Below are 16,170 nucleotides of genomic sequence, written 5' to 3'. Positions count from 1 at the left end.
CGCCTTATACATTCAGAGGGGTATTCACACAAGGAGTTGACCTTGCACCCCTACATCCATCTGTTTGCTCGGAAATTACTTCCATGAATTTCAAGCCTCAGTGAATATGAGTTTACACAGGCATAAATTATCTACAGGTCATGTAGTGTTTAACCATCCCCGAGATAATAAGCATTCGAGTGCAAGAGGTAACTAAACTATCCCCGAGAGATAATAAGTATGTGAGCACAAGGCGTAAATTACCCGGGTAATTACTGAATTTAGCCACATGGGTGGTTTTGGTAATCCATGTCACGTGTGGATATAATTGTGAGATCCATGTTAAGTCGTGAAGCAATAAATGCGAGAATGAATGAGATTTCACAACTAACCATCACACGCTAATAATTAATTAATAATCAACAAATATCAAATAAAATATTGAAAAACGATATATTAATAAACAATAACAATGAATTAATCATTGATAAATAAGAAATATAAAAGCAAGCAATGATCCACGAAACGAAATAGGTAATGATAAAAAATTTGGATGGATAACAATCAATTAATAATTGTGGATATAATTGTGAGATCCATGTTAAGTCGTGAAGCAGTAAATGCGAGAATGAATGAGATTTCACAACTAACTATCACACGCTAATAATTAATTAATAATCAACAAATATCAAATAAAATATTGAAAAACGATATATTAATAAACAATAACAATGAATTAATAATTGATAAATAAGAAATATAAAAGCAAGCAATGATCCACGAAACGAAATAGGTAATGATAAAAAATTTGGATGGATAACAATCAATTAATAATTGTGGATATAATTGTGAGATCCATGTTAAGTCGTGAAGCAGTAAATGCGAGAATGAATGAGATTTCACAACTAAACATCACACGCTAATAATTAATTAATAATCAACAAATATCAAATAAAATATTGAAAAACGATATATTAATAAACAATAACAATGAATTAATAATTGATAAATAAGAAATATAAAAGCAATCAATGATCCACGAAACGAATAGGTAATGATAAAAAATTTGGATGGATAACAATCAATTAATATTGAATAAATTAGTGATTACATATCTTCGATCGTCTAATAAAACTCACAACTAATTAGTGTTACATAAAATATCAATTAAATTATAAATTGAATATCTACGAATGATTGATGAAACATTAAATTGAACATCCTATCAATTAATCACTGTTTAAACATTGACAAACAATCAATCAAAAACCAGATTGAATATTACTAAACGATATAGCTAACATAAAAAAAAATCACTAAAAAATGATCATTCAAACATTAACAAAGAAAGTCGAAATCAAACTAACAATATGGTCATTAAACAATTGCCCCACCTTCCTGGATTGATCATCAATTGCCCAAGAATAAAACACCTAAAGAGATAAAAGATCATAAGTGCATGACACCAAAATTACGAATCAAAATACTAATGATAAACAACGAACATTTACATTAAGAAAAGAATGGTTTGAGGGGTTTTAACCAGAGGCAACCACATCAAAGGTCAACATATGAACATAAAATAGCATCTGGTACCACAAAATTTACCCTCATGCTATATTTTAGATTTTGAGATCAACAGATCCAAAGGCGAGGGCATTACATTTCTATTTAATCAAAATTGGTATTAGGTAGTGGGTTACTAATTTTTGTAATCTTGCATCTATTGTATAAGATTGGTAGTAGGTACATGAGTGCATTCCGCGTGGTATGCGGCTAGATACCAGGCCTAAATAAACCATGGATTTTGAGCTAAGAAAGTTCGCACAATTGATTTTCAGGCCATAACGTTTACACTCATTCATTGTCGTCCTACACCCCAGTACCTTTTGCTAGCTATGTAACTCCCTTGAGTTCAAACCTTCATCCCATTTGAATATATATTTATGACTAATTTCAAAGATAAAGCAATCCAATTCCAGAGTTAGATATGTTGTTCCTTATAAAATGACCATTTGGAGTATCATCAATCAGCCTCTCGAGCTAGGACAGTTTACAGGTTGGCATTATTTGAAGGCTCCACAGTGAGTCTTGATTTATAAATCAATTCGAGTTGCCAACTTCTTTGTCAGTTTTGGAATAACTATAGATAATTGTTCTATCCCTATCCACGATGATGATGAGATGAGTAATTAGGACTAGTGTTAGTTCTGCATCAAGAAGGATGATGCTACCTAAATGGGCAATATATATAGTATACCTAACCATATCAATCGCTGCACACAGCTCAGAAATGTGTCACTACAAAAATTCATGTTGAAATACTATAGATGATTGTTCTACTCCCATCCACAGTGATGATGAGTTAAGTAATTAAGACAAGTATTGGTTCTGCATCAAGATGGATGATGATACTTTATTTATGGATAAATGGTCAATATATTTAGTATACCTAGCCATATCAATCGCTGGACACAGCTCAGAAATGTGTCACTACAAAACTTCATTTGGCTTCAGAAATACTCCCAGGAAAAGAATCGTGAGTGGACTCATAAATATCTGATTTCACCTGCAATCCCCACAATCAGAAACAAGATCAGCTTTACTGTCTTATAATAACCATTCCACATTAAAACACGAGTGAGAACTGCTTTTGTAGATAAACTGTCTTTTAATAAGCATTCAAATTTAAAACACAAGAATGAGCACTGAGATTTGATAGTTTGAAACTTTAACAATTATTGTGCCATATACCCCTTTAACAGAAGTGACGCCAAAATATACCTTTAAATAATGATCAAGCAATGTTGAAGTGCTGTAATTAAACCCAGAAACTGGCTTTCCATGTACTCTTGACTCATTGATTTGCTTCCGTACATGAGATGCCAATGACTGATCACATTGTACAAAAACTCTGACCAAATTAGGTAATTTACTTTTGCCAGATAAAAGAACTTAGCTTCTGCATTGAAACATATACCTTTCCAAGTTCCACGCCCCATTGATCAAAAGAGTTGATACCCCATAAGAAACCCTGAACAGCTACCCGATGTTCATAGATAGCCAAGAGCTGCAAAGAACTTCATAATCAGATCCAGTTCATTATTTCCTAACTCAATCTTTTGGGCTCCAAGTAGGGCATGTGTTGGTTGGAGTATGAACAGAAAAATGCAAAATTTTGAAGCTATAACGTTTTGCCAAAGCAAATCACATGTAAACTTGAGGCCCTCTAGTTTTTCTGAAACTTCAGGCAGAAGATGCTGCAGTGTGCTCCAATCACAGGGTCGATATCTCCACTAGGTTTTCTGCATTTTAGCTCGCCTTTTTGTAGATCATATGTATCAAATATTTGTTCATAAAAACACGCTTGTATACATACATTTGTATGTGTGTGTGTATGTATGTATATGAATACACATGCCCAGAATTCACATATACATTTACATATATGCTCCTCTTCCTCTCCATAAAGCTTCATAATGGTTAGGGAACATCTGGCACTAAATTCGACTATTGAAGCCCATAACCTTATATTTCATTAAGACTTCACCATCTTTGATATCATTACCGTGAAAACAGCCTGCCTGACTTGATTCAGCAGGGTCCTACAGTTTGGACTCAGCCAAATTTGGAATATTCACTTCCTCAACCACCGACTCACTCCATCTGGTATAATGGTGGTCTAAAAGAAGGCCTGAAGGAAGTTAAAGATTGCTAGCACATCCACCCAATTATCTAACCATAACTTGGATGACCCACCTCTGACCACAATCAACCAAGTATTGATGTCACAACCACCCACATTGTCCATGAAATGCCATGTAACAACCAGCATGATACGGGATATGATGGACAAGCTGTACAATAGTTCGGCAGCAATAAACGTTTAAGGTTTAGGGATATAGGGTTTTCAAGGTCTAAGGTCAACCAACATGATCGTTATGGAGCGACAAACAAAGTACAAGTGTCAAGAACAGAGCCTTAACAGCTCGTTTATAATTAACGTCATGGTTCATGAAATGCCATCAGAGTTTATATAACGAATTTCTGGTAGATTATAGCATGATGATTCTGTCAAGAACCTATGTAAAATAGCTCACTTACTAACTTTCGACTTAAGATGCAGTCACCAAAACTCACAAAAGAATATAATGATAATGCAGCACAATAAACATAAATAGAAACTCCATTAAGACATTTTTGGCTGTGTAAGTTACCTGACCAATTGTATATGGTGTAAGCTTGGGCAGCAAGATACTTAGAGATGGACGGTTCCCCGAAAATGTCTGTGGAAGAGGAATTTCATCATATAACAATATAAAAAGTATTAAAATCATTTAGTAATATCAACATTGCTTACTTTATGAGGCACCAAGTGTTCAGGCACAGCTTCAGCTTTTAACTCTTCAGGTGTCTAGAGACCAAAAAACACTGTAAATGAGAAATAAAAAGACATTTTTATCATAAAAATAGGTAGTTGTACCTTCCCATAAGCAAGAGCATCAGCTTGTGCAAAGAAATTGCACATAAGTTCATCATGATTGCTGACAGTTTCTCCTGTTCAAACAAACAAGAGCTATGACGTGATTTTGCAGACTAAACCTCAGTAAGTCTTCGCATTAGCAACATTTTTTGAGTGTAGACAAATAACACCTTTTAAATATATTGGTTGTTGACTTTCTATCACTCCAATAAAATCGCAAGGAATAATGCGACCCTGCAAGGGAACATGTACATTGTTTGCACAAACTGTACTATCTAATCAAGAATATATTCATAGAAAACCCTTTACATTTATTCAGCACATCATTGAGCATACTTGGTGAATAAGTTGGTAAAAGCTGTGTTGTCCATTGGTTCCAGGTTCTCCAAAGTCAATTTCACCAGCTTCAAAGGGAAGGCGGACACCATCGATAGTAACTCCTTTTCCATTGCTCTCCATACTGACCTGCGTGATAATCAATTGTCATTTACTGTTGTTTCATGTGTGATTATCTTGATGCAAAACATAAAATTCAAAATCTCTGACTAGTATGCGCAAAATTTTGCAGGCATTATTAGATGGAACTCATCCCTAGTAACCGAGAAAGATCCTGCAAGATGGAACTTAACCATAGTAACAAGGATAGATCCTATTATGTGTGATGCCACATTGTCAAAAAAAAAAACATGAAATCATTATCATGTTAGAGGCCACTAATTTTGACTTTAAAAGTTTGCCTACAAATAACCATTATATAACTGATTCATTTCTCTTCTATAAAACTGAAACAATGGATAAGAGAAGTTTAGAATAGCAAAAAATCCAACGTAAACAGATGGTCTCCAACCTTACAGGCATTAGAGATTGTGAAATAATATAAAATAACCCTAAAAAAATATAGCAAGTAAATATCGGACAGCAGGTAGCAACTTCTTTAGATGCAATTTAAACTTTTAAAATTGTATTCGTGCAAAAAATATGCCTGTTGGATGTGTGGAGCAAATTTCTCCAGTGCCTGACAATATGGTAAAATGGCCTGCCAAAAAGACTAACAATTATCAAGAAACGTTGGTTTAAGTAGAATAACAAATTTAAAATCAACTTGCCAATCCTCACACCCGAGCTGGGTGCCCAAGAAAAGAGACATTCCAAAGACTTAAAATGCCCAAAAGTACCTGCAAAAACACTGACTAATTTGTTTGTATTGAATCAATGTTACTTTCTCCAGAACAAACAATACCAGTAATAAACTATAAAATAACACTGTTAACACACAGGCACAATTTAATGTTTCAAATTACTTCTTATCTTCCCATCTTCTGAAATCTCATCCATTTATGCTACCAAACCAAGTGTTTTAACTACAAATATTAAGTAAAGAGATTACCAAACGAAGAGAAAAGGAGCAGTGAAACTTAAACTAAACAGCATGAATGGAAATATGAATAACGAAGCTGAGACTGTAATCTTCCCTAACACTGCCTCATTAGCTCAAAAAGTCCAAAATCATCAACTTCATCATGCTCATGCGTGGCAAACTATGTCATCCCTAATTTACCATCCATGCTCATGCATTAAAAAGAGCCAACACAACATTCTACTGAATCTCCAAACAAGGTACAAAAGGGTCAATGTATAATCTGATTGAGACTAGTGTCCATGTTCAACAAATGGGCACATTAATATGGGTGTCATCCCCGTTTTGGTCATCTGGGGGCCCCACTTGTATTGGCTCATAAAAGAGCAAACATGATGTTCTTACTAATTCTCCAGATGAAATGGACAAAACAGTTTATATATGTTTCATCGACCATGTTCACTTATATGGCTGGCTACATGCATAAGGATGGGGTATACATGTATGGAGAACAGTACGCCATCTCTTAGCATTTTCTTAATTGAATCATCTTTACAATTAACATCACAAGGATTTCAAGAATTCATTACTGGGATATTTTTCTCAAAAGGAGTCGTCCGGAAATGATCATCAATGCTGCGAGCCCCTTCCAAGAATCTTCAAAGACAGAGACAAGGGCAAAAAAGTATATTATGAAATAATGATACTCCAAAACCAGTTAGCATATGCAATCCAAAGAACAAATGGAAGGCACTTACTTGCTTGCTACAGAGAACCCATACTGAAGAGACAATGGTAATATCCCAACAGCACTGCACACTAAGACAACATGACATAGAAACACATGATTGAGCATTAACGGAACTTTCTGGAAGAGACCAGCAGATTTGCAGAATCGTAAACAGAATATTACCGCTGTAACGACCACCAACCCAATCCCAGAAGGCGAAGGCATTCAGAGGATCAATTCCAAACTCCTTAACAAGCTGTAAGAATCTACAGGCTTAGAAAACATGCAAATCTCTCCAAAATTAAAACAGGATGCCATACGGAAGTGTTAAACATACAAAATGACTATTACCTTGAGATTAGTACTCACAGCAACCATGTGCTTTGACACTGCATCTATGCTGCAAGTTTTACCAACTTAGGTAGGAATACATAAGCTTTCCAATAAAAATAATAAGTCAAATCATGAGCTTTACCCAAGAGCTGTTGTGATCCAACTCCTAACAGTCCTTGCATTCAGCATTGTTTCAGCTGTTGTGAAAGTTTTTGATACTATCACAACTGAAACATCAAAATAATCTAATATTAGAAACTTCGTGCTATATCATGGAAATATAGCTATAATTGTACTTTTATCGTACGAACCCAAAGTCGTCTCCGGAGAAAGACCATGTAAACTTCGAGAAACATCGATAGGATCCACGTTCGCCAAGCTGCAAATAAAATATTTCAAATTCATGTGTTATGCTATGCAAATTGTGCTCACATAGTGCACTACTGCAGTAGAAATTGCAATATAGAACAAACATGAAAAAGGCCATTTTTTGGGGGAACAATGCAAACATAGCAAATACATTCCATCAAAAATTTTATTGCTCAGTTCAGAAGTATGTACTCACAACCGAAGTTGCCGTCCTTTAGAAAATGAAGCTGCATCAGGTTCTGTTTATTACAACAATAATGAACTTCACCCTTTCTTGATTTCTAAAAATAGGAATTTAAAATTGAAAGGCAGACTATTTTACCTGTTTGGAGAGCTGTATGAACAAAAAGTGGACCTAAAAAACTTCCTCCAATCCCAATAGCTACAACATCAGTCAATGTTTTTCCAGTCGCACCAACCTGGATAAAATGCAGATTTATCAATTTTAATTTTAGAAACTATTTGATGGCGTTAGAAGTTCTTCTAGAAACTTTCTTACCCATGCACCACCCCGCACTTTATCTGAAAATGTATGTATCTTGTCAAGCACTTCCCATACCTCCGGCACAACATTCTTGGAGTCACTTATGATTACAGACTCTCTGCTTGCCCGTAGTGCTACATGAAGCACAGAGCGATCTTCTGTTTTATTGATCTGTAACACTAGGAACAGCTGTTAAATCTGCAAGTCTATGCATAGAGTTACTACTGATGGTTTCAGAGTAGATACAGAAATTCAGCAACCAGACATCAAATGTATATCAAATTGTATTTCCACAAAGCAACTTCAAATTGTGTGCAAAACATAGAAGGAAGAAACTTTAAATTGAAGCATGGTTTCTATGCATTGGTGCATCACTTCACCATGAAAATTGATTACGGCTGATAGTATACAGGGCAATATGCATTTCTAATTTTAGGGTTTCCATTTTAGAATAAAAGCTCTAAGCCAAACATTATTTAAGTTAAAAACAAAAAGAACCATATTTGAAACAACATTTCTTTCCAGACATTGTACGACATAGAAAATGTATTCTCAATTTCTCTAACTATATGGATGATGGTGTGCAATTTCCCACTATACAGAAATATGTATTGAGTACATAATTTTAGTTGGCTCAGATTGCAGAAAAATTGAATGCAGAAATTTCAAATTTTATTTCCCCCAATATCTGGTACATATTTTTAGTCAGCTCAGATGTCAGAAAATTCTGAATGCTGGAATCTAAATTTTTATTTCCACAAATGCTCCTGGGGAAGGAAATACATGTGAATTGACTATATGATTGCTCGAACAGCACATTTAAATGAGAAAAGAAGATGACATTGACCATATCATTACTCAAATAGCACATATAATTGCTCGTGAGGGTGTTTGACCAAAGGCATTTCTGAAAAACTTAGGTTCATTTGAGGAAATAATGAGAAAGCCAGGCATCACAGAGTTTATCCCAAAACATAACTCAAATAAAGCCCACACAATCTGTTTACTTGGATTGCTTTTTACACCTTTCATTGTTCTTTTCATTAGCTGCTTTTCCCCGATACTTCTCTTAGCTTTCCACTTTCAGTTCTTCCTCTATTGTAATTTCTTTTCTCTCAATCTCTATTGTTTTTCTTGATACATTCTCAACGACGGCATTCAGTACATAACTCCAATAGGTAGCCATCATATTTGTAATAAAATTATCTGTTTTGGGGGTTTTAATAACCATTTCACTTTACATACATATCAGAGTTAATATACTAAATAATGAGGGAGTTACAAACCATTGCTAAGAAATTAGATATCTTGTGAACTAGGAACTTTTTTGCTGATCGCATAAGTTATTCCGGAGTATGGACAAAAGGTTTATAAAAAGGAAAGATAAGGATGACAGATAAACTGTTTCTTGTACAATTTTACTCAACAAATCATACAGTTTATAGTAGTGTATTCCACTACATGAAGCATCTTCCACATAAGGAAGTTAGACCAAGAATTCTCATGTATGGCTTACAGTATACTTCATCGATCCCATGTCCAAATTTCTCATAGGAAACCAACACAATTGTGTAAACAAGAAGAGAGACAACCTAGCTAATTCGAAGTCAAGATACAGTAGTATTTCTTAGTGCTAAAACGTAGAAATTCTGACATTATTAATTAGCTTTTAATGTTGAATGACGCGAGTTTGTCCTTTACTCATTTTGATTGTATGATTTCTTAAGATCCAATTCTCTATACATACCATGGTTGGAAACAAGAAAATAAACTATAACCACAGAGTCTCAGACATACATGATCTCCATTGAACATTTTGTTGATCTTCTCCTTAAGGTGAGCAACCTGCATCGGTAGTGAGTGTCAACTCAGATAAATATCTAAATGAAAATTTACAATGTATGGGATAGAAATGAGGATATACCTCTGCTAAATGGAATAGTTTCTTCATAGTCTCTGCAGTCAACCGTTGGCGGGAATAGTCTACCAGAATCCCATCAAAGGACCTTTTGAACACAAATTGTTTGCATTAAATTTTTTTAAAATATGAAAACACAACATAATATATATAAGTGATAAAAAAAAAATTCATAACAAAATATGCTTCATTAGTCAAATTCTGCATACATGACGACCTGAATAGGCTAACAACATTACAATGGCTGTAGCCATGACAACCTATGAAAACCACAAATACTACAGTCTAAGATTATTTCAACCTTGTCACCCAACATTTTTGCCAAAACTTCAAGGCACAAAACTATTACTACTGTTTGCATAGCATGTAATCAATGCATTCACTGGTGCCCTACCTTTTACATCTTTCATAAAATAGTGTGTTACACCTTCCATTTCCAAAGTCTACTCTTTTCTTTGCAGCTTCTACACCAGAATTCCAATGAATCCTCCAAATTTCTTGCATCTTACCAAACTTGGTTCGTAAACATGAACTCCACAATCGATGAACATAATATATATAAGCGATAATTTACATTCATGCAGGATAATTATCATTGTGCCTATCCCTCAGGTCGCATATTATAATTCATGATGTAGCTGATGTACAGATTAGATAGTCTGGAAGGAATAACATATGGTCTGTATAGATCATCTAAAATACTAATCTTTCCTCACTTCAATCAACTCAAAGTTGCAAACTTTTAAGATCCATCTAGCCTACAGATTATCTAGTCCAGAAGTCATAACATAATTTCTGGCAAGTAATCATGATTTTTCCTTCCTTAAATATTCTCAAGTAGTAAAATGTATCGTCTCTGGTTACCTTATCTAGATTACATGAGCAATTGTCACCTTATATTTCCTAAGACCGTTCAAAGTAGCACAAATTATCTTCTGGTTAGCTAGTCTAGAATGCATAAACATACATTATGATAGCAAAAGGAAATAAAAGAAAAATACATACGTTATCATAGATTTGCATCGATCTTCATCAGCAAGCAGTTCACGAAGATGAGTCTTCTGGATTTCCGAGACATGGCTCTGTACATATATACAGCCAAAAACAGACAATTCATCACACACAAGACATAGAAGACAGTTGTCTTGAAATCAATTGGAAACACTGATTCCCGAAGAGGAAACAAAAACAGAAACAAAAACGAAAACAAAGAAAGGAAACAGAGGTTCTGAAAGACAGAGAGAACGAATAGAGAGGTTGGTTATTCACAAAACACTGAGGAAACGAAAACACGGAGAGAGAAAGAAAAGGAAGAGGGGAAGGATGGATAGATAGCTTTTTTCCACTAACCTGGAGATCCGTCCACGCGTTTTGATCGCTGATGAGAGATGCCATAGCTACTCCGCTGTCGGGGAGAAACCTTCGATTTCAGAACGGAGATCACACACAGACACGCACACTCTCTCTCTATCTCTTTCTGAATCTCTCTGAGCGTGTAGGTGTCTGCGTATGTCGCTTGTATGTGGGATATGTACTCATGCAAAGACAGTGAGTGAGAGTGAGAGAGAGAGAGAGAGAGACTGTGAGCGTCATATCATAATATCATATCCCATCTCCAAACTCAATCCAAAATGGCTTGCTTGGATGACATTTGTGTGAAATTTGAATGACCATGCGGAAAAGCAACACATTGGGACCGAACCAACATACCTCGGACACGATCGCCGCGCCCCCCCCCCCCCCCCCCCCATGGCCCAACATGGCCGGGCCCCGACCCCCGGTCACCTCATGCCATTTTCTCAAATGCTTCTCCATATTACGTTCCGCCCAAAATCTAGACCATTGCATATTTTCAAATATATGCCTCGGCATCAAAGGGGTTGCACACATGATCTTGATTGGGTTCCACGATGGGGCAGCTCCCGTGACACACCGTCTCAGCTACTCGATTTTAGGCATGGTTTGGACTACTCGATGTCCCCTCATCACCGTTTATAGCATTCACCGAATGATAAATCCTATAAACTATACGTAGCTCTTTATTGCCTTCACTAATACAGTGATGAACAAACTTGGAAACGGAGAAATATATACTGACGGAGACAAAGTAGATAAAATGGGCATGATTGAGTACATTGGCAAAGGCGAACAAGTCCTTTGTGACTCATTGTGTCATAGTTATATATGCAATATATTTGTTGACTAATATATTAACCTCCATTTTATTTTTTTCACTAGGTTTCGATTCTCTTCATGCATTGTTATATGGAGGCATGCCAATCGTTGGGTTTGTGATGCTCAACGAAAGTGTTAGATCTCAATCAACTTGGTCATATTTGAATTTTGGAAATTGGTAACGTAGACCTATGTTATCAATTGCATTCCTCACGAACAAAGGGATGGCATCCAATTAAACGATTTTCACATGTTATGACCATAATTTTAACCTTAATTGTAAAGATGAAGGGTGAGGATTGAGTTTACCTGCAATCCAACTTTAGAAGGGACACCTATGGTCCAACTATCGTTGTCAAAATGGAGAAGAACAACAATTGAGCAATAGACTACATAGTTGACCTTAAACTACAACAACTTGTTCACCATCAGCCACTCAACACGTTGTAGGTACCGAACGAACTTGGTGTGGACGAATTTCCAAACACGATGTGCAAAGGTGCGAGTGTGTGAAGGCTATACCATGTTCTACACTTAGGTGCTTTGCTGCAATGCGTTGCAACAAAGATGGAAAATTTTTCGGTTCGATGGACTTGCCAAGACCCATGGGTTAGTAACGATGATACAAGGCACTTTGAGAAGTGAACATGTCAACACACACACACACACACACACACACACGTCTAAACTTATCTATTCTTCTTGTTACTAAGATAAAACTATGTATGTAACTTGTAAGTATGTATGTATCATATGTATTACTATTACTTCTATTATGTATTTACACACAAAATTTTTTTGTAAAGAAAAATAATGTGTAAACAGTAATACATAATAAGTAGGTTATATATTATCATGTAAAGAAATCCAACTCTCCCCTTCTTCTTCTTCTTCTTCTTCTTCTCCTCTGTTTCCATTCAGATCGGGCTATGGCGAGGAGCACAGAAGTGGGACCTTGTTCCTCCCTCCTCCTTCGTCTTCTTCTCTATGTCTCTGTCTTCCTCTTCTCCTCTCTGTGTATGGATCCAGTTCTCTGTAACAATTCCAAGAACAGAGACAAGGTGTCAGAGCTTCTAAAACGACAGGCCAGATCCCCCGATGGAGTGATCCGGTTCGATGACTCGAGCGTCCGGGAATTCGTAGTGGAAGAGAATACGAATCGTCGCGGCTTCGCATTAGTCATCTTCTTCGATGCGGCCCAACTCAGAGAGAACTCGGAACTAAAACTGGAACACCTCCGACGCGAATTTGGACTCCTCTCATCGTCCTATATCCACAACAGCAATGCAGAAGAAGGTACCTCCACCAGCTCCTCTAAACTCTTCTTTGTAGATCTCGAATTTAAACAATCCCAACAAAGCTTCGCCCTTTTCGGAGTCTCTTCTTTGCCACGGATATCTGTACTTTTGCCCGGTGTCGCACTAAAAGATGCCGATCCCATGGATCAAAGTGACATTGCCCGTGCCGCCGAAGGTATGGCTGCCTTTGTTGAATCTCGAACAAAGATCAAAGTTGGTCCCATTAAAAGGCCTCCCCCCATCAATAAAAAGCAACTCTTTCTCCTCATAGCCGGCCTCCTTGCAGTGACTCCTTTTGCCATCAAACAACTTTTGGCGGGTAACACGCCTGCCCATAACCCTAAAGTTTGGGCTGCTTTTGCACTCTTTGTGTACTTTTACAGTGTCTCTGGTGGCATGCACAACATCATTAGGGGTATGCCACTCTTCATGGCCGATAGGAACAATCCAGGAAAGCTCGTGTTCTTTTACCAGGCATCCGGTACTCAACTGGGTGCTGAAGGCTTTGTTGTTGGCTCCCTTTATATGGTGCTTGGATTGATGATGGGTTTCGTTACTCATTTCCTTGTAATGATCAAGAACACCACAACGCAGCGTGTCTTCATGTTGATATGCATGATGGTTGGCTTCCTTGCCGTCCAGAGAGTCATATACCTGGATAATTGGAAAACTGGATATCGTGTCCATGGCTATTGGCCCAATCGATGGCGGTAAATAGAATTGCATTAGTTTTTATGTGCAATGTTGAAGCACTGGTCAAAATTTTACTAAAACTCACACATACAATGCAAGTGGATTTATTGTATTGCTTGCGACTTAGTTTTTTTGTTGTTGTGTCGATTGAGTCAGCAATGAAGTTTCCAACAAAATTAAGAAGTGTTCATTATTTGTAGCATCTTGCATTGAGGTCGTAGCCAATTTTGTTTTGTTTGCTCATTCTTTAGACTTTTCTTTTGTTTGTTCGACTATTAAAGAGGCATAATCAAAGCAATGTTCAATACATTCTCTACTATTGTGATTGTTAGTGTGCCTTGCATCAGATGAATGTGAGACATGATATGAAATTGTCAATTTTTTTTCAATGTTGTGATCGTAAAACATATTCATGCTTTGCAATATATGCACTGCATGTATAAATATTGTAAATAGTTCTGAAGCGGATTGCAGTTGCCTGAGGCATGAATATATGCTGAGCATTTATAGCAGTATTATATCAGAATTCATACTCCTGTAGCAATGTAAACTATAAGGTAACCTTCCAGGGTTGTGCCATCAAATCTGAGATTAATGGAAGAATCATCAAAGAGTCACCAACTTGAAAGAGTAAGTTGTGTCATGATATAGGAAGCAGAGTTTGACTTTCATGGAGTTGGGCCTGATTTTTCATGCTTAAATTTAGTGATTGGATTTTTTTTTCACTGCATTTATCGTATTTATGAGATAAGTCTAAAAATATGAGCCATACACCATGTACATTGTTATAAAAATTAACAACTTCACAACTTGTGACATTTTGAATTATTATTTCAAAATCACATTTGATCAAGGTTGAAGGCTCTATGACATTGACTACAACTGGATTGGTGATGGTTTCTTTGTGAAGGAAGCATCATTAGCATGCATTGAGGAAATTTGTAGAAGTTTCTATATATTATTTGAAGGAAATATGTTGCAGAAGTACAAACTTGTATTCATGGATTGGTTTAATGCAAAGAATGTTTCCATTCATACGGGAAACATGGTTCATATCCTCATGGATCAATGTGTCACACAAATGCTCGTTGCTCTTGATGATGAATGTTGAACATAAAACACAAGCGTAGATTCTTATGACAAAATTCCCAACAATTTCATTGCTCTAAAGGTTTTATTCATATGTTGGAAGGTGGAGAGTTGAATGGGTATGTTCCTTGTTGTAGAGAAAGCTGGATAGAGGAAGCTCCAAAAGTTGGGTATAAAGTACTCTTACATGTGGCATCTAGAGCACATTTGCCTCCAATATGATGACCAAGTTGAGTCGTAATTCAAACATATGATTTGCATTTTTAAATCTAGTCATGTAAAGTTGCTATAGGTCTATTTTTATTAAATATTATGATAAATAGCATTATATCAATATGTTGTGTAAGAATTAAGACTAATAAGTTACAATTTGCGGTCTTGATGGGGACAACTTGGATTTAGACATCATGATGTCATTGATAGTGATTTCAAGCCATTCATGAAGCATATAAGACAATGTACAAACACAATATGGCTCTTTAGGTCAAGCAAAATAGGAAACAATATTAAAAATATATGACAATGTTTGGATATGACAATGCAATATACGAGCCCCATGAGATGACATACCCATGCATCACCCAAGTCCCATACTATTCACTGAGACGGGAGATGCCCAAAACATTATATATAACAAATGTAAATGCAAATGATAGATGATAAAGAGTCAATACTAATAAGAATAATTGAAAACTCAACTTGATCTTAGCTACATCATTTGTCCTTAGGCATGTTGCTACTAGTCATCTATCCAGATTTACTAGTTTTGATCCATAGTGTTTAGTTGTGCGTTATGCACACGCAATTGTGTTTTGCATCACCCAAACAATGAAAGCCATGCTTTGCATTCTAAAATACTTTTGATTCTATGTTTTAGAGATGGACTAAATAGAACTATTCCTTTGAATAATATGTGGACATAATTTTCATAATTGTGCTCTAGGCTTAAAATGAAATATTGGTCCTACAAAAGAATGAAAGAAAATGCTTGGATGGAGACTTCCAAAAAACACAAACAATACCTTTGATCCTCAACCTATATTTGATTGCCAATGTCCTCCCATTTTGAACACCAAGCACCATGGACATGGAGCCCTTCAAATTATCTGAATGCACGTTGTCCATAATTTTGAAAAGATTGCACTAAACAAGCAAAGCAATGTGATCGCCATGTGTGGATGTATCTTTTACGAAGCAAATGTCTTTACAATAGCAACAACAAATTGAAGAATGTTGGCACAAGAAGAAGGTTTGGACGTGTG

At 36.1% G+C, this 16,170-nt stretch overlaps 2 protein-coding genes across 2 annotated transcripts; one reads left to right on the top strand and one right to left on the bottom strand.

The window, feature by feature from the left end:
• Nucleotides 1–1,888: 1,888 nt before the first annotated feature.
• Nucleotides 1,889–11,118, bottom strand: LOC147849291 (glucose-6-phosphate isomerase, cytosolic-like). Its single transcript, XM_087337681.1, has 23 exons — nucleotides 11,004–11,118; nucleotides 10,659–10,735; nucleotides 9,660–9,741; nucleotides 9,533–9,580; nucleotides 7,751–7,906; nucleotides 7,574–7,670; nucleotides 7,448–7,490; nucleotides 7,194–7,261; nucleotides 7,025–7,109; nucleotides 6,901–6,949; nucleotides 6,733–6,805; nucleotides 6,578–6,638; nucleotides 6,410–6,476; nucleotides 5,581–5,637; nucleotides 5,445–5,498; nucleotides 4,799–4,927; nucleotides 4,633–4,696; nucleotides 4,463–4,536; nucleotides 4,340–4,393; nucleotides 4,197–4,265; nucleotides 2,960–3,049; nucleotides 2,764–2,871; nucleotides 1,889–2,548 (listed from the first exon to the last, which is right to left on the bottom strand). The coding sequence occupies exons 1-23, from the start codon at nucleotides 11,046–11,048 to the stop codon at nucleotides 2,483–2,485; spliced, it is 1,716 nt and encodes a 571-aa protein (XP_087193807.1). The 5' UTR covers nucleotides 11,049–11,118; the 3' UTR covers nucleotides 1,889–2,482.
• Nucleotides 11,119–12,722: 1,604 nt separating this feature from the next.
• LOC147849290 (putative dolichyl-diphosphooligosaccharide--protein glycosyltransferase subunit 3B) lies at nucleotides 12,723–14,007 on the top strand. The gene has a single exon (XM_087337683.1). It carries the CDS (start codon nucleotides 12,758–12,760, stop codon nucleotides 13,838–13,840), a length of 1,083 nt encoding a protein of 360 aa, XP_087193809.1. The 5' UTR covers nucleotides 12,723–12,757; the 3' UTR covers nucleotides 13,841–14,007.
• The last annotated feature ends 2,163 nt before the right edge of the window (nucleotides 14,008–16,170 follow it).

This window comes from Azolla caroliniana, unplaced genomic scaffold, assembly GCF_043228905.1.
Source record: "Azolla caroliniana isolate FFs.n. ecotype wild unplaced genomic scaffold, voAzoCaro1.0.p SCAF_88, whole genome shotgun sequence".
NCBI lineage: Eukaryota > Viridiplantae > Streptophyta > Polypodiopsida > Salviniales > Salviniaceae > Azolla > Azolla caroliniana.
The sequence above is the reverse complement of the archived record's forward strand: the minus strand, read 5'-3'. Positions and strand labels throughout refer to the sequence as shown.